At 45.2% G+C, this 25,580-nt stretch overlaps 1 protein-coding gene across 1 annotated transcript in view; it reads right to left on the reverse strand.

Moving 5' to 3' along the window:
- The window catches only part of LOC119971697 (aftiphilin-like), an 89,764-nt gene that overhangs the window by 15,892 nt on the left and 48,292 nt on the right, over window positions 1-25,580 (reverse strand). The window contains exon 7 of the mRNA XM_038807606.1: window positions 24,308-24,368. Coding sequence (XP_038663534.1) covers window positions 24,308-24,368 — 61 coding nt within the window. The remainder of the gene's footprint in view (window positions 1-24,307; window positions 24,369-25,580) is intronic.

The raw sequence follows: 25,580 nt of genomic DNA on the forward strand, positions 1-25,580 counted from the left end.
AGCGAGATTTGGGGTATCGGACGATCCGGGAGTGCAGGAGTCGAAAAAGGCCGGAGTTCTGGCCTTTGCCTCCTTGGTAGCCCGGAGAAGGCTCTTGTTAATGTGGAGGGATGCGAATCACCCAAGCATGGAGGCTTGGGTCAGTGACATGGTGGGGTTTCTCAGGTTGGAGAAGATAAAGTTTGCCTTGCGAGGGTCTCTGCAGGGGATCTCCAGGCGGGGTGTGTGTTGGGGGGGGGGGGGGGGGGCTGTTTTCACATTATTTGTTGGGGGCAGATGCCCCATTTTGTTTTGTTTGTTAAATTCTTAGCTGGATACAGGGTTAAGTGGTTTTTGTTGCTATATTGCTTTGTCCTCTTTGCATTATTTTCTTTTTTGTAGTGTTTTGTAAAAATTATTGAAAAATTTGGAACAAAAACATTTTCAAATAAATGGAACGTTGACCTTAATTGCAATGGGGTTGGAATATTAAGGGAAGTAAAGTATTGCTGTAACTGTTGTGCAGTCTCGTTGTCCCTATTTAAGAAAGGACAGGCAGTTCAGAGGATGCTCACTGGGTTGATTCCTGGGATGAAGGGACATTTAAATGAGGAAAGGTCAAGCAGGTTGGGCCTATACTCACACACAAACAGAAAACACGAAACAATCTCAACAGGTCTGACAGCATCTGTGGAGAGAGAAGGGAGTTTCAAGTCTGGAAGACTCTTTGTCAAAACTGGAGAGAACTGGAAATAGGGTCAGATTTATACTGGTGGGGGGGGGGGGGGGGGGGGGGAGTGTGGAGCAGTGGGGGATCCAGCTTCAAGGTTTGACTATATAACAGAGTTAAAAGGCTTAGCCAGAAGTTGCGAAGAACTGTAGAAATTAAACCAAACAAATAATATACGTCTCTGTAAAGTACGATGGTTGCTCAACCAGGTAAATTCTGAGCATTAGTTCTCAGCATTGGTTTAATAATAGCTGCAGAGTTTATCAAAAGAATCAGGCCAGGAAAGCTCAAGATCAAAAAGCAGCACCACAGAAGTGGAACATCAATATTGACTGTAAACTGTAGAATTTCTAGATCACAGCAAGGCGAGAAGATCAAGATAAATTTGTTGCAGACCCAAAATCAGTTGTATTGAATTGCAACAACTTAATATGCCAAGTTTAAACAGAAAAGCTTAACTCAGCTCCTCCAAACACTTGCAATTGCTTTGAATTAGCTTCATGGGATCAAATGCAGCATGAATAGCAGTCCATCAGAATGGGATGCTGTGTGTAGTTACTAGGTATTTAAATACCTTATGAATCTCTGACATTTGAATACTGTTGGGTGGAGCTCTGATGAATACTTGTAGCAATGCAGCATCAGTGGAATAACTCAGCATTGCTAATCCACAGCAATTTCAAGTGTGTGACATTGTCATAAATCTCATTAGAAGAACACAATTACTGATAGACAAAATGTTCATCACTAACTGCTCAAATATATGGGCAGCTATTAATATTCAAATTTCCTCTTCAACTATTACACAACTGACATAGCTCAGCAGGCAGAATTACCCAATGGCTGTCCTGCAACAAATTAAAAGATCAGTTTTCACTTACACAACACAATTAAGTAGAGGGAATGCAACTTTTGTAAAAATTCATTCATAGATTGTAGTTTCTCTGGCCTTCATTATCCCATCCTAATTGTTCTTAAGTTGCAATACGACCGAGAGGTTTGGTCAATCATTTCACAGGATGGTTAAGAATCAACCACACTGGCGTGGGATTGGAGTCACATATAGGCCAGACTAGGAAACAACAGCAGATTTTCATGGCTGAAGGATCGACAAGTGACAGCATAATGTTTACTTTTACTGCTGTGAGCTTTTTATTTGTTGAATCTTTTGAAAAACGTATTTCAACTTCTCAGACCACGTGACCTGGGCTATTACAGTCCAGTAACACACCCAGTACAATTCCTAAATTCACCATATTCACAGCTGGAAAAGCAGTTTGCAGGAATGCTTCTTTGTTTTACATTTAAAGCATCCCAAAGAAAATATCACTATTTAACTCAGCTGAATGCAATAATGTTTCAGAAATCTAATAGATGGACTACAGGAAGAAAGTACAGACGGAATTCTGAAATAAATCTTGAAGCTTAGCACGGGGCTGGGAACTGAAAGTACAAGATCATATTAAATGATGGAGTACGCACAAGGGGCCAAATGGCCTAACTCCTGCTGCTATTTCTGATTTGAAGAGATTTTCAATGGTGGCAATGGTACAACCATTGATTTATTTCCAAAACTATTTTAAGCATCTCATTTGCAAAATCTATTTGAAGCATGGGTTCCAAGGGTATTTGAAGCAGTGTAGACATAAAGTATCAGTTCCTAATTCTGGAAATGGAGCGAAAGACAGACCGTCTTTTCTCAATACCACTATAGTTTGTGTGGCCATCACTCCCACTTTAGAACCTCAATGGAAAAGGCAGAAAGGCACAAACAGTCGGGTTACAGAATAATCTTTTTATGCTATGGCAAAGTTAATAATAATAATATTTATTGTCACAAGTAGACTTACATTAACACTGCAATGAAATTACTGTGAAAATCCCCTAGTCGCCACATTCCGGTGCCTGTTCGGGTGCATGAAGGGAGAATTCAGAATGTCCAAATTACCTAACACCACGCCTTTCGGTACGTGTGGGAGGAAACCGGAGCACCCGGAGGAAACCCACGCAGACACGGAGAACGTGCAGACTCCGCACAGACAGTGACCCAAGCCGGGAATGGAACCTGGGACCCTAGCGCTGTGAAACAACAGTGCTAACCACTGTGCTATCGTTAGTTTAGCTGTTAAGTAATAATAGAATTCTATTCTGTAATTCCAAACCATAGTTAGTTACTTAACAGTGATTTAATAAAAACATTTATATAAAAATCTTGTGTTAGTTTTATTTCAGATTTGATTTTGCTTCTGTGATCATGACTTAGTGGTCATGATGGTGTCAATCACTGTACACTGAGCATGTGTCAAAATTCAGTCAATTCCCCAAAATATTACCCCATGATAATTCACCACTTATTTTCTTATTGTGAATAATGTTTAAAGAAAAACAACAATATAAAAGAATTTTTTGCAACAGCTTGATTTTAAAAGGCGTGGTTTTGTAGCCACTGTAGCCACCTAAAATGGACACTGAACTAAACAAAATGGAGAATCGCTAAGACTGCAGGGAAAAACAGTTTAGCCAAGGCTGCAGCCTGCAAAACTCATTAGCATTTTGCAAGCAGCAAAACCAGTTTCTGGCCAGGTGGAAGATCTCAAACCAAAGGTGATAATGGCAGAACGTTTTACATACTAATGAGGCAGTCCAGATCTAGGCACACACAATGGCAACATTTGGGTTTGAATAAGATACTTGAGTGGATGTCCAGACAGAGCGGCACCAGAAGTATCCACTATAGAAACCGCCCCCACCATCGAGAAAGACCCTCACATTGGAGGAATTCAAAAGATATCGATTGGAAGCGATCCAATCGATACCTGAAGGTAAAGCCCGCCCAGGAAAAGGCAAGGACATTGGGGACCCCTATAAAAGTAGACCCCCACACATGGTCCTGTCTGTTGTTTCGTGCTCCGGCTTTGACCAAGACCTTGAACGTGTATCCTGACTCCAGCCGTTGAGCACCAGCCGCCGAACCGTAAGTGCCAATACGACGCTCGCTACGCGAACCAAGCTCGCTAGACCCCCAGTGACCAGCACGCTTTCTGAAGGTTGCAGACCAAGACCGGGACGAAGGCCTCGCTCCCTGACCTTGCCTGTTCCTGTTTAGTTAAGTATTCTGATTGCTTAGTTTAGTCATAGCTTAGTCCCTTAGTGTGTGCATGCGTATTTATTATAATTGTATAATAAATATTGATCGTTTGGAACTTACTAATCGGTGTATCGTTTTATTACTTTGAACCTGACCTTGGAATATTTGTGAGGTGTCTATACGGCATCTGGCGACTCCTGAGCTGAAAAATACATATACAGAGCCTAGTAGTGTTAAGCACACGGCCTTTAACAGAGGCAAGTTAATACACTCCAATAAACGCGTTTTACACCCATAGCAAAACGTGCAACATTTTAGATTGCTCCTTTGAATTAGCAACTTTCTTTTAAAACTGGTTTGATTCTGACCTCGGGTGACTGTGTGGAGTTTGCACCTTCTCCGCGTGTCTGCGTGGGTTTCCTCCGGGTGCTCAGGTTTCCTCCCACAGTCCAAAGATGTGCAGGTTAGGTGGATTGACCATGTTAAATTGCCACTTAGGTGTCCAACGGTTTGGTGGGGTTATGGGGATAGGGCATAGGTAGGGCGGTCTTTCAGAGGGTCAGTGCAGACTCAATGTGCAGAATGGCCTCCTTCTGCACTGTAGGGATTCAGACATGTCTAAATCAAAAAGTCCCGTTTTCAGGTGGTTAGTAGTAAATGTACAAAACTTATTTGATGTTGGAATAGGAATTGGGAACTGACTGAAACATAACGCAAAACAGTGCTTTAAGATCAGTCTCAGGATCCACCTTTCAGCACAGTACACAGTGAAATGTTACTGGTAATAGTTTTAGGAACATTGCCTTTTCCATCCATTCAGGCCCAGAGAGAAAATTCCAAGTTGCATCCAATTTTTAAAGGAAATATCTAATGAGATATTCTGTATATGTAACAAGAGATGAGTGGATGATCCATCTCGGTCTCCTTGGACGTTGCCAGCATCACAGATGTCAGTCTTCAGCCAATATCAAGAATCGGCTGAGGGCACTGGATACGGCAAAGGCTATGAGCCCTGACAGAATTCCAGCAATAGTACTGAAGACGTGTGCTCCAGAACTTGCTACACCCCTAGCCAAGCTGTTGCAGTACAGCTACAACACTGACACCTCTCCGGCAATGTGGAAAATTGCCTAACTGCGTCCTTGTCCATAAGAAACAGGAAATACAACCTGGCCAATTACCACCCCATCAATCATCAGCAAACTGATGGAAGGCATCATCAACAGTGCTATCAAGCGGCACTTACTCAGCAATAACCGCTCACGGACACTTAGTTTGGGTTCCACCAGGTTCACTCAGCTCCTGACCTCTTTACAGCCTTAGTTCAAGCATGGACAAAAGAGCTGAATGCTAGAAGTGAGGTGAGAGTGACTGCACTTGACATCAAGGCAGAATTTGATCAAATGGCATCAAGGAGCCCAAGCAAAACTGGAGTCAATGGGAATCGGGAAAAGTCTCCGCTGTTTGGAGTCATGCCTGGCACAAAGGAAGATGGTTGTGGTGATTAGAGGTCAATCATCTCAAATCCAGTGTATCACTGCAGGAGTTCCTCCGGACAGTGTCCTAGGCCCAACCAACTTAAGCTGATTCATTAATGACCTCCTTTACATCGTAAGGTCAGACGTGGGGGTGTTTGCAGATGACTGCACAATGTTCAGCCCCATTCGCGACTCCTCAGATAATGAAGCAGTCCATGTCCAAGTGCAGCAAGACCTGGACAATATCCAGGCTTGGACTGACAAGTGGCAAGTTACATTCGTGCCACACAAGTGCCAAAGAATGATCATCTCCAACAAGAAAGGATCTAACCATCACCCCTTGACATTTAATGGCATTACCATCACCGAATCCCCCTTCACTATCAACATCCTGGGGGTTACCATTGATCAGAAACTGAACTGGACTAGCAATATTAATACGGTGGCTACCAGAGCAGGTCAAAGGCTAGGAATCCAATGGCGAGTAACTCACCTCCTGACCCCTCAAAAGCCTATCGACAAGGCACAAGTCAGGAGTGTAATGGAATACTCTCCACTTGCCTGGATGAGTCCAGCCCCAACAACACTCAAGAAGCTCGACACTATCCAGGACAAAGCAGCCCCACTTGATTGCTACCCCTTCCACAAACATTAAATCCCTCCACTACCAACGAACAGCGGCAGCCATGTGTACCATCTACAAGATGCACTGCAGGAACTTGCCACGGTTCCTTCGGCAGCACCTTCCAAAACCACGACCACTACCGAGTAGAAGGACAAGAGCAGCAGATACTTGGGAACCCCACCACCTGGAGGTTCCCCTCAAAGTCACTCACCACCCCGACTTGGAAATATATCATCATTCATTTACTGTCGCTGGGTCAAAATCTTGGAACTCCCCCACTACTAGCACTGTGGGTGTACCTGCAACTTAAGGACTGCTGCGGCTCAAGAAGGCAACTCACCGCCACCTTAAGGGCAACTAGAAATGGCCAATAAATGCTGGTCTAGCCAGCGACGTCCACATTCCATAAATTAATTTAAAAAAATAAAAAGCTGAATGTTGAATGAAGATTTCCATTCACCTGTTGCAGACAGTGCATTTCTTTAGCAAGATAACAGAGCCAGCAAATACAATGCATTGAGAGGCCAGTTAACTAAAATGCATAGGGATCTAGAAATAAACTTCTGAGCATCTTTCATTTTGTTTTATAATCAACATTCACTTCAACTAAGTAGAATAGAGACTGTTTCCAAGTATCACGGAGTTTCTTCCATTTAGGTTTTTGAACAACTGCTGAGGCAAGAGTATATGGGGACAGAACCCTCCACTCTCTATGTAATGGTAATTATCACAATTGCCTTAAGGGAGCTCGTAGTTAAGTCCTCTGAAGCCTCGTGTGTACAAATGAAATAGGTTATATGGCAATCTGCGATAAAGAAAGGTTCTCTATTCAATACAGGCCACTGGTGACTCCTACTAAAAGCAAATTTACTCAATGTTTGAGATCCAAAATAAAAGCTGAAAATGTTGGAAAAATTCAGGTCTTACAGCATCTGTGGAGAGAGAACCAAAGTTAATGCTTCCAGCTCAGTATGACTCCTCTTTGGAATTGCTGTATTCCAGCACTTTATTTATATACTACTGACAACTTCATTATTTCAACAGAGGGTGGTAATGTGCCATTACAATTCATCTCCAGGCAAGGCAGGGGAAAGAAGTAAAAATATACAGATAGCTGCTGCTCCTGATAGATCTTGTTGGCAGTGTACACAGGGCTGTAATGCTACCTGTGTGTAGAAGCACACAGAATGCCAAAACGATCATGAGCCGGTTCAGTCAAATTACACAATTACTGCTATTTAATGTGCCCTAAACCAAGCAAAGAACCCCAAAAAAAGACAAAATGTTAACTTCATACAAAACAAAGATATTTCAGTGTGGAAAACTAATGAATGATTCTGGCATTTTGCCTGACAGTTACGAGTGGTGAATCGGGACTCCTTTTATTAAACAAAATTTAGAATACCCAATTATCCTTTTCTAATTAAGGGGCAATTTAGCGTGGCCAATCCACCTACTGCACATCTTTGGGTTTGTGGGGGTGAGACCCACGCAGACACGAGGAGAATATGCAAACTCCACACGGACAGTGACTCAAAGCCGGAATCAAACCCGGGTCCTTGGTGCCATGAGGCAGCAGTGCTAACCACTGTGCTACCATGCTGCCTCGTGAATCGTGGCTTTCAAGAGGATCATTATCCGGAAAGGAAAAACCTGGAGAGCTATGGAAAAAATGCAGGGGCGGTGCCACTGGAGGAACTGGTCTTTTTTAGGGCAAGCAGAGACATGATGGGCTGGATTAGCTCAGTGGGCTAGACAGCTGGATTGTGATACAGAACAAGGCCAGCAGTGCGGATTTAATTCCTGTACCGGCTGAGGTTATTCATGAAGGCCCTGCCTTCTCAACCTTTCCCCTCCCCTGAGGTGTGGTGACCCTCAAAGGGGAAAGCAGCCTGTGGTCATCTGGGACTATGGCGACTTTACCTTACCTTACATGATGAGGGCCTTCTTCTCAGCTCTAACCATTGTATGAATCTGTCATATTGAGTTTTGTTTTTGTTTTCGAAACACATTGATACTAACTTCAGAAAGGGTTTGGGCCTATTAAAAATCAATAAATGGTTAGAGTGCAGAAGGAGGCCTTTTGGCCCAAAATGTCCATGCTGTCTCTCTGAAGGAGCAGCTCATCCAGATTTATGAAGGAAGGAATGTTGATTTATTTTAAAATGTGTACATACTGCTGTGCTGACATCACTGCCAATCACTTTGAAGCATCTAAATGCATTTCAACACTTACTTTGTTACAGATCTCACACAGCTCCCTCTCAGATGTTTACAAAATATTATGAGCACCAACTAGAGCTGTAACCAAGCTTTTAAGATTATTTTCCTTTCTACAGGAGTTCAAAGTTGAAACCTCCGTGTCTAATCCCCCCTCCCACAGTTTACATCTGATTAAGACGGATCCAGGATTATTTCCCACAACATTGATGATCAGCCTCCCCATAGGCAATCATCTGGATTCAGAAGGGTTTTTTTCTTTTTTTTTCTTCAGCGCAGTACGGGCCTTTCGGCCCTCGATGTTTCGCCGACCTGTGAAACCATCTGAAGCCTATCTGACCTACACTATTCCATTTTCATCCATATGTCTATCCAGTGACCACTTAAATGCCCTTAAAGTTGGCAAGTCTACTACTGTTGCAGGCAGGGCATTCCACACCCCTTCTACTCTCTGAGTAAAGAAACTGCCTCTGACATCTGTCCTAAATCTACCACCCCTCAATTTAAAGCTATGTCCCCTCGTGTTGGTCATCACCATCCGAGGAAAGAGACTCTCACTGTCCACCCTATCTAACCCTCTGAATATCTTATATGTCTCTATTAAGTCACCTTTCAGCCTTCTCCTCTCGAACGAAAACAACCTCAAGTCCCTGAGCCTTTCCTCGTAAGGCCTTTCCTCGTAAGGCCTTTCCTCGTAAGACCTTCCCTCCATACCAGGCAACATCCTAGTAAATCTCCTCTGAACCCTTTCCAAAGCTTCCACATCCTTCCTATAATGTGGTGACCAGAACTGCACGCAGTACTCCAGAAGCGGCCGCACCAGAGTTATGTACAGCTGCAGCATGACCTTGTGGCTCCGAAACTCAATCCCCCTACTGATAAAGGCTAGCACACCATATGCCTTCTTAACAGCCCTATTAACCTGGGTGGCAACTTTCAGGGATTTATGTACCTGGATGCCGAGATCTCTCTATTCATCTACACTACCAAGAATCTTGCCATTAGACCAGTACTCTGCATTCCTGTTCCTCCTTCCAAAGTGAACCACCTCACACTTTTCCGCATTAAACTCCATCTGCCATCTCTCAGCCCAGCTCTGCAGCTTACCTATGTCCCTCTGTATCCTATAACATCCTTCAGCACTATCCACAATTCCACCGACCTTCGTATCATCTGCAAATTTACTAACCCATCCTTCTACACCCTCTTCCAGGTCATTTATAAAAATGACAAACAGCAGTGGCCCCAAAACAGATCCTTGCGGTACACCACTAGTAACTGAACTCCAGGATGAACATTTGCCATCAACCACCACCCTCTGTCTTCTTTCAGCTAGCCAATTACTGATCCAAACCGCTAAATCACCTTCAATCCCATACTTCCTTATTTTCTGCAATAGCCTACCGTGGGGAACCTTATAAAACGCCTTACTGAAATCCATATACACCACATCAACCGCTTTACCCTCATCCACCTGTTTGGTCACCTTCTCAAAAAACTCAATAAGGTTTGTGAGGCATGACCTACCCTTCACAAAACCTGAAGTTGTTAGCCTTTAGTGGCATTAAACAATTAAACAGCTTCAAGACCCAGCTTTGTTACAGCCCTAAAGAGGTAATGAGGTAATGATAAACTGCCACGGGCACTAAATTAAGTGCTGCATGCCAAGCACTACAGCACAATTCAAGAAGCAGATCCTGTCTTTGAAAAACAGTCCCCATCACATGAAGCATTTTACAGGGATAGTACATAATAATCATAATACCTAGCCTGGGGGGGGGGGGGGGGGGGGGGGGGAGGGGAGTGGGGGGGGATACCGGGTTGCTGCTGGAACGACTAGGAAGGAGCCGATGAGGGCCGGGGGGGGAAGAGGAGAGGCGCTATCGCCATGGGGAACGGGTCGAGCGGGGTGTGCTGGCCTGGGGCGAACATCTGCCAAGCTATGGCTAGTCGGCAGGGGAGGGGGGCGGGTTGCCCTCTGATCCGGCTGATTACCTGGAACGTGAGGGGGCTGAACGGGCCGGTTAAGAGAACCAGGGTGGTCTCCCATCTAAGGGGGTTGAAGGCGGACGTGGCTATGCTCCAGGAGACCCACCTGAAGGTGGCGGACCAGGTCCGTCTGAGGAAGGGGTGGGTGGGGCAGGTTTATCATTCAGGAGTGGACGCAAAGAACCGGGGGGTGGCGATTCTAGTGGGGAAGAGGGTGGCGTTTGAGGCGGCTGAGGTGGTGTCGGACAAGGAGGACAGATATATCATGGTGAGGGGTAGGCTGCAGGGAGAGAAGGTGGTGCTGGTGAACGTATATGCCCCGAATTGGGATGATGCTGGCTTCATGAGGCGCTTGTTAGGCCGCATCCCGGACCTGGAGGCAGGGGGCCTGATCATGGGGGGAGATTTTAACACAGTGCTGGATCCCACACAGGACCGGTCCAGTTCAAGGACGGGTAGGAGACCGGCGGCGGCCAAAGTGCTGAGGGGATACATGGACCAGATAGGAGGGGTGGATCCCTGGAGGTTTGGGAGACCGAGAGCGCGGGAGTATTCCTTTTTCTCTCACGTCCATAGGGTTTATTCCCGGATAGACTTTTTTGTCCTGAGCAGGGGGTTGATCCCGAGGGTTCAGGATGCCGAGTATTCGGCATAGCGATTTCGGACCATGCCCCGCACTGGATTGATCTGGAGATGGGGGAGGCACGGGACCAGCGCCCACTCTGGCGCCTGGATGTGGGGATGCTGCCGGAGGAGGAGGTGTGTAAGAGGGTTCGGAGAAGCATTGAGGGGTATCTGGATACCAATGATACGGGGGAGGTCCAGGTGGGGATGGTCTGGGAGGCTCTGAAAGCAGTGATCCGGGGGGAGCTGATCTCCATCCGGGCCCACAGGGAAAGGAGGGCGAGGAAGGAGAGGGAGAGACTGGTGGGAGAGCTTCTGGAGGTGGACAGGAGATATGCGGAGGCACCGGAGGAAGGGTTGCTGGGAGAACGGCGCAGGTTGCAGGCCAATTTTGACTTGTTGACCACCAGAAAGGCGGAGACACAGTGGAGGAGGGTGCAGGGCGCGGTATATGAGTATGGAGAGAAGGCGAGCAGGATGTTGGTGCATCAGCTCCGTAGGCGAGATGCGGCTAGGGAAATTGGGGGAGTGAAGGATGGGGGTGGAAATGTAGTGCAGAAGGGGACAGAAGTAAACGGGGTCTTTAGGGACTTTTACGAGGGATTGTACCGGTCGGAACCTCCGAGGGGGAGAGAGGGGATGGAGAGCTTCATGAACAGGCTATGTTTCCCAAGGGTTCAAGAGAGGCTGGTTGAGGGACTGGGGGCGCCGATAGAGTTGGAGGAGCTAGTCAGGGGGATCGGGCAAATGCAGTCAGGTAAGGCCCCGGGGCCGGACGGGTTCCCGGCAGAATTTTACAAAAAATATGCGGACCTGGTGGGTCCCCTGCTGGTGCGAACTTTCAATGAGGCGTGGGAGGGGGGGGCTTTGCCCCCGACGATGTCGCGGGCACTGATCTCTTTGATCCTAAAACGGGATAAGGACCCCTTGCAGTGCGGATCATATAGGCCTATCTCACTCCTTAACGTAGACGCTAAGTTGCTGGCGAAGATCCTGGCTACCAGGATAGAGGATTGTGTGCCAGAGGTAATTCATGAAGATCAGACAGGGTTTGTCAAGGGGCGGCAGCTCAACACGAATGTGCGGAGACTGCTCAATGTTATCATGATGCCGGCAGTGGAGGGGGAGGCGGAGATAGTGGTGGCGCTGGATGCAGAGAAGGCGTTTGATAGAGTTGAGTGGGGGTACCTATGGGAGGTGCTGGAGAGGTTTGGATTTGGGGAGGGATTCATCAAATGGGTGAGGCTGCTTTACGCAGCGCCGATGGCGAGTGTAGTCACAAATGGAAGGAGATCAGAGTATTTTAGGCTTTATCGTGGGACCAGGCAGGGGTGTCCCCTGTCCCCCCTGCTCTTTGCACTGGCGATTGAACCGCTGGCCATGGCGTTGAGGGAGTCAGGGAAGTGGAGGGGTCTGGTGCGGGGGGGGGGGGGGGGGGGGGGGAAAGAGGAGCACCGGGTATCGCTGTATGCGGACGACCTGCTGTTATATGTGGCGGACCCAGAGGGGGGAATGCCGGGGGTGATGGAACTGTTAGCGGAATTTGGGGTTTTCTCGGGCTATAAGCTGAACTTAGGAAAAAGCGAGGTATTTGTAGTGCACCCGGGAGATCAGGAGGAGGGAATTGGGAGGCTCCCCTTCAGGAGGGCAGTGAAGAGTTTCAGGTACCTGGGGGTGCAGGTGGCCAGGAGTTGGGGGGCTCTTCATAAGCTTAACTTCACCAGACTAGTGGAACAGATGGAGGAGGAATTTAAAAGGTGGGACATGGTGCCGCTGTCGCTGGCGGGCAGAGTGCAATCCGTCAAAATGACGGTTCTCCCGAGGTTCTTGTTCCTCTTCCAGTGCTTGCCCATCTTTATCCCTAGGGCCTTTTTTAAAAGGGTGACCAGCAGCATCATGGGATTTGTTTGGGCGCATGGCACCCCGAGGGTGAAGAGGGTCTTCTTGGAGCGGAGTAGGGATGGGGGGGGGCTGGCGTTGCCCAACCTCTCGGGGTACTACTGGGCGGCCAACGTGTCGATGGTGCGTAAGTGGGTGATGGAGGGGGAGGGGGCAGCATGGAAACGGATGGAGAGAGCGTCCTGTGGGGATACAAGCCTGGGGGCCCTGGTAACGGCGCCGTGGTCGCTCCCTCCCACGAGGTATACCACGAGTCCGGTGGTGGCGGCTACCCTCAAGATTTGGGGGCAGTGGAGGCGACATTGGGGAGAAGTGGGGGGCTCGATGGAGGCTCCGTTAAGGGGGAACCATAGGTTCGTCCCGGGGAACATGGATGGGGGATTTCAGGGATGGTATAGAGCGGGCATTAGACAGCTGAAGGACCTGTTCATTGATGGGAGGTTTGCGAGCCTGGGGGAGTTGGAGGAGAAATTTGGGCTCCCGCCGGGAAACATGTTTAGATATCTGCAGGTAAAGGCATTTGCTAGGCGGCAGGTGGAGGGATTCCCTTCGCTTCCCGCGAAGGGGGTGAGTGACAGGGTGCTTTCGGGGGTCTGGGTCGGAGAGGGGAAGATATCTGATATCTACAAGCTTATGCAGGAGGTGGAAGAGGCGTCAGTAGAGGAGCTGAAAACGAAGTGGGAGGGGGAACTGGGGGAACAGATCGAAGACGGGACATGGGCTGATGCCCTGGAGAGGGTAAATTCTTCCTCCTCGTGTGCGCGGCTTAGCCTCATCCAATTCAAGGTGCTGCATAGGGCCACATGACTGGGACGAGGATGAGTAGGTTCTTTTGGGGTGAAGATAGGTGTGCCAGGTGTTCGGGGAGTCCAGCGAACCATGCCCATATGTTCTGGGCATGCCCGGCATTGGAGGAGTTCTGGAAGGGGGTGGCGAGGACGGTCTCAAGGGTGGTGGGATCCAGGGTCAAGCCAGGATGGGGACTCGCGATCTTTGGGGTTGGGGTAGAGCCGGGAGTGCAGGAGGCGAAAGAGGCCGGTGTGCTGGCCTTTGCGTCCCTAGTAGCCCGGCGAAGGATTTTGCTACAATGGAAGGACACGAGGCCCCCAAGCGTGGAGACCTGGATCAATGACATGGCGGGCTTCATTAAGCTTGAGAAGGTTAAATTCGCCCTGAGAGGATCGGTGCAAGGGTTCTTTAAACGGTGGCAACCTTTCCTCGACTTTCTGGCTCAACGATAGGGTACTGGGACAGTAGCAGCAGCAACCCGGGGGGGTGGGGGGTGGGGGGGGGGGGGGGGGGGGGGGGGGGGACACGTTGATTATGTTGGCTTATTTTATTTAAATTTGATTTATCTAATTTAATTTATGGTTAAGTTCTCTTGTTTGGGGGGGGGGATGGGGGAATGTGATACATGTGATGTTACGGTATGGGGGGGATTGTGGGTGTTATGGGGCTGTTAGTTGCATATTACTGCTTTTTGCTATACTTGTTGTTATATTTTCTGTAAAAAATTCCAATAAAAATTATTTTTAAAAAAAATAATCATAATAATAATCTTTATTGTCACAAGGAGGCTTACATTAACAGAACAATGAAGTTACTGTGAAAATCCCCTAGTGGCCACATTCTGGCGCCTGTTCGGGTACACGGAGGGAAAATTCAGAATGTCCAAATTACCTAAAAGCACATCTTTCGGGGCTTGTGGGACGAAATCGGAGCACCCGGAGGAAACCCTCGCACACAAGGGGAGAACGTGCAGACTCCGCAAAGACAGTGACCCAAGCAGGGAATCGACCCTGGGACCCTGCTGCTGTGAAGCGACAGTGCTAACCACTATGCTACCGTGCCGCCAACTATCATTTACCATTTGCATTAATGACAATGTCAGCCAATTGTGTTTACTCACTAGTTCGTCTCTCTCACATTTCAGGTGCACGGAATGCAATTTGACTTATTGAGGTAGAGGCCAATTCTGAAATTTTCCAAGTATGAGCTTGTACTGAAACTAATGTGAAGCAGAGGTATTCTACTAATGCGGTGAGGCGTTATACAAGTGCAGGGTTCTTTCTTTAGATGTATTTCATGCAGAAGGAGGCCACTCGGCCCACTGAGTCTGCACCGGCCCTTGGAAAGAGCACCGTACTTATGCTCCACCCTATCCCTGTAACCCAGTACTCCCACCTAACCTTTTGGACACTATGGGGCAATTTATCATGGCCAATCCACCCAACCTGCACATATTTGGACTGTGGGAGGAAACTGGAGCACCCGGAGGAAACTCATACAGACACAGGGAGAAAGTACAAACTCCACAGTCACCCGAAGCCAGAACTGAACCGGGTCTCTGGAGCAGTGCTAACCACTGTGCCACTATTCAAGTCAGACAGCATTGCAGGGGTAGGAAATACCAATTGATTTTCTTGTAATTTCAGGCACAATCGGCATTAATACATGCCTGACAAACTAGTACTAGAATGTAACTTTCGCAAATAAACTTGGTTCAAAGGGAAATGATTTCTAATTTTATTAATGTTGCTATGTTTTACCAGTCATTATTTATAGCAGGAAAATTGCATTTGTTTGAATGCACCCTTTATTAGCAGTGGGGACTGTACATCTACAGGTAAAGACATCAATGCAAATATTTTAAAAAGAAACTATTACATGCAAAAAGAATATAAACTGTACGTTATGGCAAACAGAAAGGTGTGACACAAGACGTCCCATGAAATAACAGTGTATTGAAATTTCAAGATGCCAAAGTTGGACAAAAGATGGGCGTCATCTGTTTTTCTCAAAGATGGGTACAATATGCTGCACACAGCGTCTCAAAGAGAATATGGGGTGGAGACAAGGGAAAACAGCCAAAATTACAACATACATAAAGGAATTGGATGCATCCCAAAGGGAATGTGCATACACCTGAAAAGGAAACCAACTCTCATGTGGATTTCTCCTTAGTAGAGTGGGGAGAGATACAGGAAGTGATCACAAATAGCGTTGGTGTAATTTAAGATGAGGAGAGAGGAGAGAATGGTTGTTCAACCCAAGGTGTAGAAAGTTCTGCCAGGAGCAACTCCTTGAAGAACCTCGTAAAATTTATTACAAACGACTATCTGCGTGTCAGACACAAAAGCAGTTGATATAAAAGAGCTATGTGGTCCCAGAAATAAAGGATCAGAGGAATGCTGTAGCCCTACAATATCCAGGCGCAAATAATGTGGACCCAACAGTAGGAAGAGGCCTCATGAGCATCCCCTTCAACTTGATGTGCAAGCACAAAAGACAAGGCTGAGGTTTTTCCAATCATCCAGCCAAAATCATCATGTGCATGACCCTACTGGACCCCCTCCTGTGGTCACCCAATATGACAGTAAGGTATTCAGCATACTGGACACAGCAAAGGTTACCAACCCTGGCACTGTAGACCTGTGCACTAGATAAGCTACAGAAGTACACATATGATAATGGCACTCAGAAAGATGTGAAAGATTACCCATCTATGTCCTACCCACAAGAACACACTGGCCAGGATTCTCCGTTTCCCCCAGCTGCCAGTTTCTCGGCGGTGCAGAGTTTGCTGGCAGCGGGATTCTCTCTTCCCGCCGCTTGTCAATTTGATTTCCCATTGAAGCCACACCACGCTGCTGGGAAACCCGCAGGCGAGGATGTGCTGCCAGCGGGAAAAGCGATTCCCAATGATTGGAGAATTCTGGCCAATAATTCTATCCAGCTGATTATCATCCCATTGGTCCCATCCCAAACACCAGTCACATGATCGGAGTCATTAACATTACCATCAAGTGACAGACACCTACTCATCAATGCAGTGTGATGAATGTAGGAAATTGTTGTACGTTATATTTTTTATTTTGTTGTAATGTTATTAAAAGCCCTGGGTTCAAATACATACAGGTAGTATGTCTGTTCAAGCTGTGATTAAGGGGTTATAAAGATGAGGCAATCATTGATTTTAACCATTTGCTTGTTTACATATAGATGGCTAATGGAATATTGTTTATGTTTATGTTTAGGAGGTTCCCCGGTTGTAGATAATTAATATGGAATTGTGTTCAGTCCTACCTAAAAAGCAGGTCATGGGACATCTCAGTGGGAGGAGACTGGAGAATGCCTTATGCTTGGGATACAGATGCAATTAATGGGAGGAGCCAGCTCTGTCTGTAGGTTTGCTGTCTACTATAAAAGAGTTTAAGTTGAACAGCAGTTTGCCATAGGATTTGAGTCTGACAAGGCAGAAGGATTTTGAGGTTGTTCCTGAAAGGGTATCGCTCTCCAAAGGTCTGACTTGGTCTTGAACTGGTTTCAACCTCAGAAGGATTGGTAAACAGAGAGATCAGACAGATTTAAGATAATTGAGAAAATAATCAAGGGCAGCATAAGGAAACATTTTTAAAGAATTGTTATGATCTGAAAGGGTGGTGGGAGCAGATTCAACAGCAATGGAAATTAGATATATGCTTGAAGAAAAAGATTTGCAGTGCTATGAAGAATAAACAAGGGAACGTGAGCATGAAGTGAGATGAGGACTGTGACAAGGAGTGTGTTAAAATGGGAATTTAGTACAGGTGTGAAATCTCTGGTAAGTTTTTCTCAAGCTGGTTGAGGACTCTGGGTCTGTACTTGTTGGGAGTTTAGAAGGATGAGGGGGGCGGGGGGGGATCTCATTGAAACGGAGAGGCCTAAATAGAGTAAATGTGGAGAGGATGTTTCCACTAGTAGGAGAAATTAAAACCCGAGGGCACTGCCTCAGACTGAGGGGACAATCCTTTATAACAGAGATGAGGAGGAATTTCTTCAGCCAGAGGGTGGTGAATCTGTGGAACTCTTTGCCGCAGAGGCTGTGGAGACTAAATCACCGAAAGTCTTTAATTCAGAGGTAGATAGGTTCTTGATTAATAAGGGGATCAGGGGTTATGGGGAGAAGGCAGGAGAATGGGGATGAGAAACATATCAGCCATGATTGAATGGCGGAGCAGATTAGATGGGCCAAATGGCTGAATTCTGCTCCTATGTCTTATGCTCTTGTCAAATTTGAATTGTATTGGGCTGTTTAATTGGAATAGATGGTGGCAGGTGCAGAAAGGCAGTTAAAGCTTTTTTCCCTTTTTATTTAAGAACTGTTTTAACTGTAAATTGGAAAGCTTAACTATCTTGCTAATTTGATTGATTCTGTGTTTAAATTAAAGTTAGTTTTAACATAAAAATTACCTATTGGCCAGTGTTATCACTCCTGTGGTTCAGTAGTCTACCTTCAGTCTTACAAATTGCAAATTGTTCGGATTCTCGTACAGGAGTCTTAACGAGACTACAAGATCGACCAGAGCACTTGGTTGCAGATCTCATCACAGGCTTGATCCAGACAGATGAGAGTCACTGCCTCAATATTAAGACAGTATTTGACTCAATAAGACATCAAGAGAGACCAGCATAGCTGTTGAATGGGGACGTAAATGGAACACGTCCAGGCGTTGAATTCTCCTTGACAAAAAGGAAGATGGTTGTTCAAGGCCAGTCGTCCCAGGACATTATGAAAGGAATTCCTCGGAAACAACCTTAGAGCACCCATCTTTAGATGATTCATCAATAATATCCTAATTTCCTGTATAATTAGTAGGATGTTAGTTGACAATTCTGCTATTCAGCTTCATTCACAATTCCATTAACAATGGCACAATTCATACTAGTTAACAACAGGACTTGGAATACCATCTCAGATTTTTACAAATTATTTCACAGGATCTCACTGGTTAGGCAGCATTTACTACTCATCCCTAATTGCCCTGGGGAAGGTGGTGTTGAGTTGTCAACTTGGACCGCAGCAGTCCCTGTGGTCAGCAATCAACATTGCTAATCAACATCTTAGCAAGTCACCAGTGAACAGAGACTAAAATAAATCAGTGTGGTTACAAGAACAGGCAACAATTGGATAATGTACAATGATTGGCTCACCAGCTGACACCCCCCTCTACCAACTACAAGGCTCAAGTGAGGAGTACAATGAAATACTCACCTGGAACAACTCAAGCAGCTGATCAGTCTCCAGACAGAATAACTGGCCTTGCCTCTCTCCACCACCAGCGCACTGTGGCTGCAGGATGCACTGCAGCAACTCACCAAAGTTACTTTGACAGTGAATCCCTCTCAGGGAACCTGTACCTCCAAGGAGGACAAGACAGGAGCAGCAATGCCACACAACCACCATTACCTTCCAAGCTGCCCTCCAAATAACACACCATCTTAACTTGGACAGGTGCCTCCAATCCTTCATAGCTACTTGATCAGTGGCCTGGAATTTCATAACTAACACCATTGTAGGAGTCCTGTCATCACAAGCAGTTCAAGGACAAAGCCCACCATCTACAATCAGGGCAACTCACAATGTACAATAAATGTGACCTAGCCAGTGCTATCTATAGCCTGACAATAAAGAAAACCAGAAATCTAGGGGGGAAAGCCAAGATTGTCCAATTTCACGAGTCTCGTATGAGTAATTGGACTTTAGCTCAGAGAATATTGGAACGTACACAAACATACAGACAAAACAGAAAGTTTATAACCCTTCTTTTAGGTAGAATGACCAAAGAAAGTATTATGTAGGTTTCGGATTTGAAAACCAGCTGCATTTTAAAACATTTAACTTTTTCAGTTACATCAAATCCGTAGGTTCTGATACCAATTGGATGAACATGGCTTTGTTCATGGGAAAGTCATGTGATCACAGTATTAGAAAGCTACTGACGTGGAATTATGCTACTGTTGCTAGAGCTACTGTCATCCACGAGCCCAAAGAAATTGAGGTTCAGAACAGGGGAAGCTCCGTTAGCTTGAGATTGAGTAACCATGTTGGCAGACAGTCAGAAAGGGTAAACTAGGGGGAAAAGGGGATTGATGTGTCAGAAAGGGGCAAGACACAAACTTCAACATGCAGGTTATCATTACTACATACTATAAACATACAAACTGGTTCTGGGTTAATTGGCCAATATCTAAATAAATTGACACGTTAACCAGCTTAACAATCAGTATTTATAATACTGTAGTTACAATACACAGGTAATACAGTGCGCTTAACTTCGCTGTTAAAAATAATGAAAGACTACACTTTTTTCAATGATGTAGCTGACAAAAAAAAATTGCTTTAAAAAGGAAAACTATTTTCTACTTTGCATTTATAAAGCCTGACAAACAAGTTACAAGCACAAAGGATCAATTGTAAAAGTGCGCAGGAGGATTTGACTGGAGTAGTTAATGGACACCAAGACAGTAGAGGCTGACCCAGACTTTCCTTTCACTTTTCAGTAAGGAATTTGTGAAGCAGGACTTTTGATCTAACCCAAATGATTAACGCTAGGTGTACTGACTTAATAGAATCATTCTTCAGCTTTATCCCACTAATTTACTGTTTCACGATTTCACAAATTTCCACGTTCAGTTACATAATACTTTGAAATTCATTAAAATGCCAGGTGTCATAAAACTGGCAGTAGACGAGCCATGAAATTCAAGTGTTCAAAGGGTTAAAAAAAAGCCAATGCATGATGAAGTATTGCCCATTTCAGGTGAACTTTATTCTTAAAGCCAAGCCAAATGTTTGCAAGCTTTTATATATATTGTAATATACACACACACACACACATTTTCTCTTTGTGTGTGTGTGTGTGTGTGTGTGTGTGTGTGTATATACATAAGTGCGAGAGAACCGACGTCAGGTACCATCCAACATTCAAAAGCAAACATTCAAAAGGTTTGTGGTCTTATTCAATTTTTTAAAGCAAACTTAATAAAGCTTTGCTTGAGAAATTGTGCAAGTAAAAAGAAATGTATATCATAAAATAAGAGGGGAATTGTCCCAGGAACATGACACAAGTTTGCATGTTAATTGCAAAGTTTTTAAGCTTAATACCCTACATCCTGCATTTACATAGATACATAGAAGATAGGAGCAGGAGGCGGTCTTTTGGCCCTTCGAGCCTGCTCCGCCATTCATCACGATTATGGCTGATCATCCAACTCAATAGCCTAATCCTGCTTTCTCCCCATAGCCTTTGATCCCATTCTCCCCAAGTGTTATATCTTAGACACCTCTTGAATATATTTAATGTTTTAGCATCAACTACTTCCTGTGGTAATGAATTCCACAGGCTCACCACTCTTTGGGTGAAGAAATGTCTCCTCATCTCTGTCCAAAATGGTTTCCCCTGAATCCTCAGACTGTGAACCCTGGTTCTGGACACACTCACCATTAGTAACATCTTCCCTGCATCTACCCTGTCAGGTCCTGTCAGAATTTTATCAGTCTCTATGAGATTCCCCCTCATTCTTCTGAACTCCAGCGAGAACAATCCCAAGCTAGTCAATCTCTCCTCGTATGACAGTCCCGCCATCCCTGGAATCAGTCTGGTAAACCTTCACTGCACTCCCTCGAGAGCAAGAACATCCTTCCTCAGAGAAGGAGACCAAAACTGCACACAATACTCCAAATGTGGCCTCACCAAGGCCCTGTACAATTGAGCAACACATCCCTGCTTCTGTACTCAAAACCTCTCGCAATGAAGGCCAACATACCATTAGCCTTCTTTACCGCCTGCTGCAGCTGCATGCTTACCTTCAGCGACTGATGCAGAAGGACACCCAGGTCCCGCTGCACACTCCCCTCTCCCAATTTACAACCATTCAGGTAGTAATCTGCCTTCACTTTAGTGAATAATCTCACACTTATCCAAATTATACTGCATCTGCCGTTGATTTGCCCACTCGCTCAACCTGTCCAGATCATGCTGTAGGATCCCTGCATCCTCGCCACAGTTCACCCTCCCACCCAACTTGGTATCATGTGCAAACTTTGAGATATAACATTTTGTTCCCTCATGCAAATCATTAATACATATTGTGAATAGCTTGGGGCCCAGCATCGAACCCTGTGGCACCCCAGCAGTTACTGGCTGCCAATTTGAAAAGGACCCATGAATTCCTACTCTTTGTTTGGGACAGTTCCAGAGTGGGATTCATCCTCCTTCAATCCCATCAATTTTCCCAGCACCATTTCTCTACTAATATTGATCTCCTTCAGTTCTTACCTCGTACTAAACACACACCATTTCTCTACTAATATTGATCTCCCTCAGTTCTTCCCTCTTACCACACACAAACACACTTGTTAAAAATAATATTGCTAACTGTACAGAGTTGCTGTTGTTGAGCTAGTGCACAATATCATACCAGTTTTTTTCTCTTCTATATATATATATATATATATATATATATTCTACCTACTTAACTGTAAATATACTTTGTTCAAAAACCCAATAAAAAACATTTATAAAAAAAGGAATGAACAGATGCTGTAGTTCCCCCATGTGTTCCTTGAATGTTTGCCATTACCTATCTACTGTCATCCCTTTAAGTAACTCTCCCCAATCTATCAAGGCCAACTCACGCCTCATATCTTCATAGTTCCCTTTATTAAGATTCAGCACCCTAGTCTCCGAATCAACTACTTCACTCTCCATCTTGATCAAAAATTCTATCATGTTATGGTCGCTCATCCCCAAGGGGTCTCGCACAGACAGATTGGCAATGATTCCCTTCTCATTACACAGTGCCCAGTCTAAGATGGCCTGCTCTCTAGATTAAGAAAACCATTCCGTATACACTCCAGGAATTCCTCCTCTATGGCACTGTGGCTAATTTGATTTGCTCAATCTATGTGAAGATTAAAATCACCCATGATCACCGATATTCCCTTGTTACATGCAGCTCTAATTTCATGTTTAATGCCATTCCCAACATCACCACAGCAGTTTGGGGGTCTATATGTGACACCCACTAATATTTTTTGCCCCATGGTATTTCTCAACTCTACCTACACAGACTCCACATTGTCAGAGCTAATATCCTTTCTCACTACTGTGTGAATTTCCTCTTTAACAAGCAGTGCCACGCCACCACCTTTTCTTTTATGCTTGTCCTTCCTAAATACTGAAAACCCTGGGACATTCAGTTTCCATCCCTGGTCACCCTGCAGCCATATCTCCGTAATCCTAATTATATCATACACATTTATATCTATCTGTGCGATTAGTTCATCCACCTTATTGCAAATGTTCCATGCATTAAGGCACAGAGCCTTTAAGTTTGTCTTTTTCACAATGCTTGTCTTGCTCCCAATATTTTTGTCTTTTGCCCTGTTTGAATTTTTCCCTTGGTTTCTCCACCTATCACTTTTCTACCTTTTATTTTTGTCCTTGCTCCCTCTTTCTCCGACTCCTTGCACAGGTTCCCATCCCTCTGGCACATTAGTTTAAACTCTCCCCAACTGTTCTAGCAAATAGCCCCCCTGGGACATCAGTTCCAGTCCTGCCCAGGTGTAACCTGTCCATTTTATACAGGTCCCACCTCCCCCTGAACCGGTCCCAATGCCCCAGGAATCTGAAACCCTCCCTGACACCATCTCTTCAGCCACCTATTCATCCAATATATCCTGTCGTTTCTACTCTGACTAGCAGTTGGCACCGGTAGTAACCCTGAGATCACTACCATGGCGGTTCAATTCCTTAACTTTCTTCCTAGTTCCCTGTATTCTGCTTTTAAGACCTCATCCATTTTTTTTACCCATATCGTTTGTACCGATGTGTACCACGACCACTGGCTGCTCACCCTCCCCCTCCAGAATGTCCTGTACCCACTCCGTGACATCCTTGACCCTAGCACCAGGGAGGCAACAGACCATCCTAGAGACTCGTTTGTGGCCACAGAAACGCCTGTTTATTCCCCTTGCAATTGAGTCCCCTATAACTATTGTACTGGCACATTTATTACCCCTCCCCTCTACAGCAGAACCAACCATGGTGCCACGAGTTTGGCTGTTGCTGTTTTCCCCCCAAGAGGCCATTCCCCTCAACAGTATCCAAAACGGTATATCTGTTCCACAGGGGAATGGCCACAAGAGATTGCTGCACTACCTGCCGAGCTCTCGTGCTCTGTCTGGTGGTCACCCATTCCCTTCCTGCCTGCAGAGTCTGAGACTGCGGCGTCACCACCCCCCTATACGTGCTATCCACGATGCTCTCCGAGTCGCGGAGGATTGCAAATCATTTAATATAACTTGCAATGTATTGCACCGATAGACGTATCTTTGCACTTGCCTTTGTTCAGTGAACCTTTTCTACATTTCAGTGAGCTTTTCTACATATACACGTGGGCAGAACCTGTTTTTAAAAATTTAACAAATATTGATGCTCTCCACATTAAAATTGCTCACATTTTTCACGAGACTGTTAACAGGAAGTAATACTTCAAAATAGTGCAAATAGAAAATCAGCTGGTTTAGGCAATTCAATTTCACATATCAATATTGTGTAGTTTAGTGTGGTTAATATAAGAGGGAAAGAATTAAAACAGTGAAAGCCAGTGAGTAGACGTAAGAATGCACAGCTAGCCTTCTAACACTCACATTCTATCATTGATATTTGTGGAGATGTGCCTATGTAATTAGGAATAGCGCACAACGACAAAGCAAGGTTAAAATAAAGCCTAGATTTCCAATGAAAAAGAAATGGAAAGTTAAAAAAATCAGCAAAGAGAAGTCTGTCTGAACTTGGTAGGTTTCTTAACTCCAGCTCTGGTGCTAGAGGCTCTACTCAGGGACGTACCATCAAGAGGATTAGTAAGGCCACTGCTACTCCAGTCAAACTGGACAGGCGGGACGTGATCCTAGGGAGAAAAGAAAACATTCCATTACACTGGAACGCTGACAAGAGAAAACGGTGTCCATCTGCGAAACGAATATCATAGACAGCATTGGTGAGTATTTCTTAACACTTACTGCAATTGTCCATAATGTTTGATTCTCAAAGTTCACATTAAGCTAAACAGAAATGCTGCCCTCTAAAGCAAATAATAGACATAACAAGTAAACACCGCCAGATGAACTCACTGTCCCCAAGCCATGCAGACCAAAAAGGTATCAGGTTCTGCTCCTGTTTTGTACTGAGCTAACTGATTTCAATCAGGGCAAAGTACATCTGTGCTAAAAGGGGAAAAATCATCCAGATTATTAATAGTAACCTTTGCTGGAAGTGAGTGTGTGAACACAAATTGGGTTCAATTGTGATGCCCTTTACAATTGAATATTCCTGGACAGCACAGTGGCACAGTGGTTAGCACTGCTGCCTCACGGCGCCAATGGCACCCATGGAGTGTCATTTTATTTTTAATTTAGAGAACCCAATAATTTTTTTCCAATTAAGGGGCAATTTAGTGTGGCCAATCCACCTACCCTGCACATCTTTGGGTTGTGGGAGTGAGACCCGCGCAGTCACGAGAAGAATGTGCAAACTCCATACGAACAGTGACTCATAGCTGAGATCTAACACAGGCCCTTGGTACCGTGAGGCAGCAGTGCTGACCAGTGTTGCCCTCGCATGGAGTGTCACGACCAACATGTCAACAATGCTCATTTGGCTGAGGTACTTGAGCTGTACTCCAGAAAGCAAGTTAGCAGTGAAGAGTAAAAAAGAAAAGGAGTTTAGGAAACAAAATGGAAAAGTTTCTTCACAACCTTTTCAAAGCCACGGCAGCAAACCAGAACATTCGGGAAAAATAATGTGTCATAACAGAAAATCTCTTTGGAAACCTTTCAGATTTCTGCAAATCTGTCGGCGACTTCAAAAATAAAACCATGAAGCATTGGTAACATATAACAGGTTAATCAGTATTTGTAGGGAGAATGGGCAATTCCATGTTTCAGATGCAGGCCCTTCTTCTTAGGCCAAGGGAGAGAGCTGGGTAGATGTATGAGAACGTTCACGGAGTTGGATTAAAGATTTCCGACGAAATATCAGAATCTTCCTGTCAAGCACCAAATAGATTGCAGGACAAGAAGTTTTGAGACTGAGAATCTGGTCTTTTATGGTCCAAATGGGA

This window comes from Scyliorhinus canicula, chromosome 1 (assembly GCF_902713615.1).
Source record: "Scyliorhinus canicula chromosome 1, sScyCan1.1, whole genome shotgun sequence".
Taxonomy (NCBI): domain Eukaryota; kingdom Metazoa; phylum Chordata; class Chondrichthyes; order Carcharhiniformes; family Scyliorhinidae; genus Scyliorhinus; species Scyliorhinus canicula.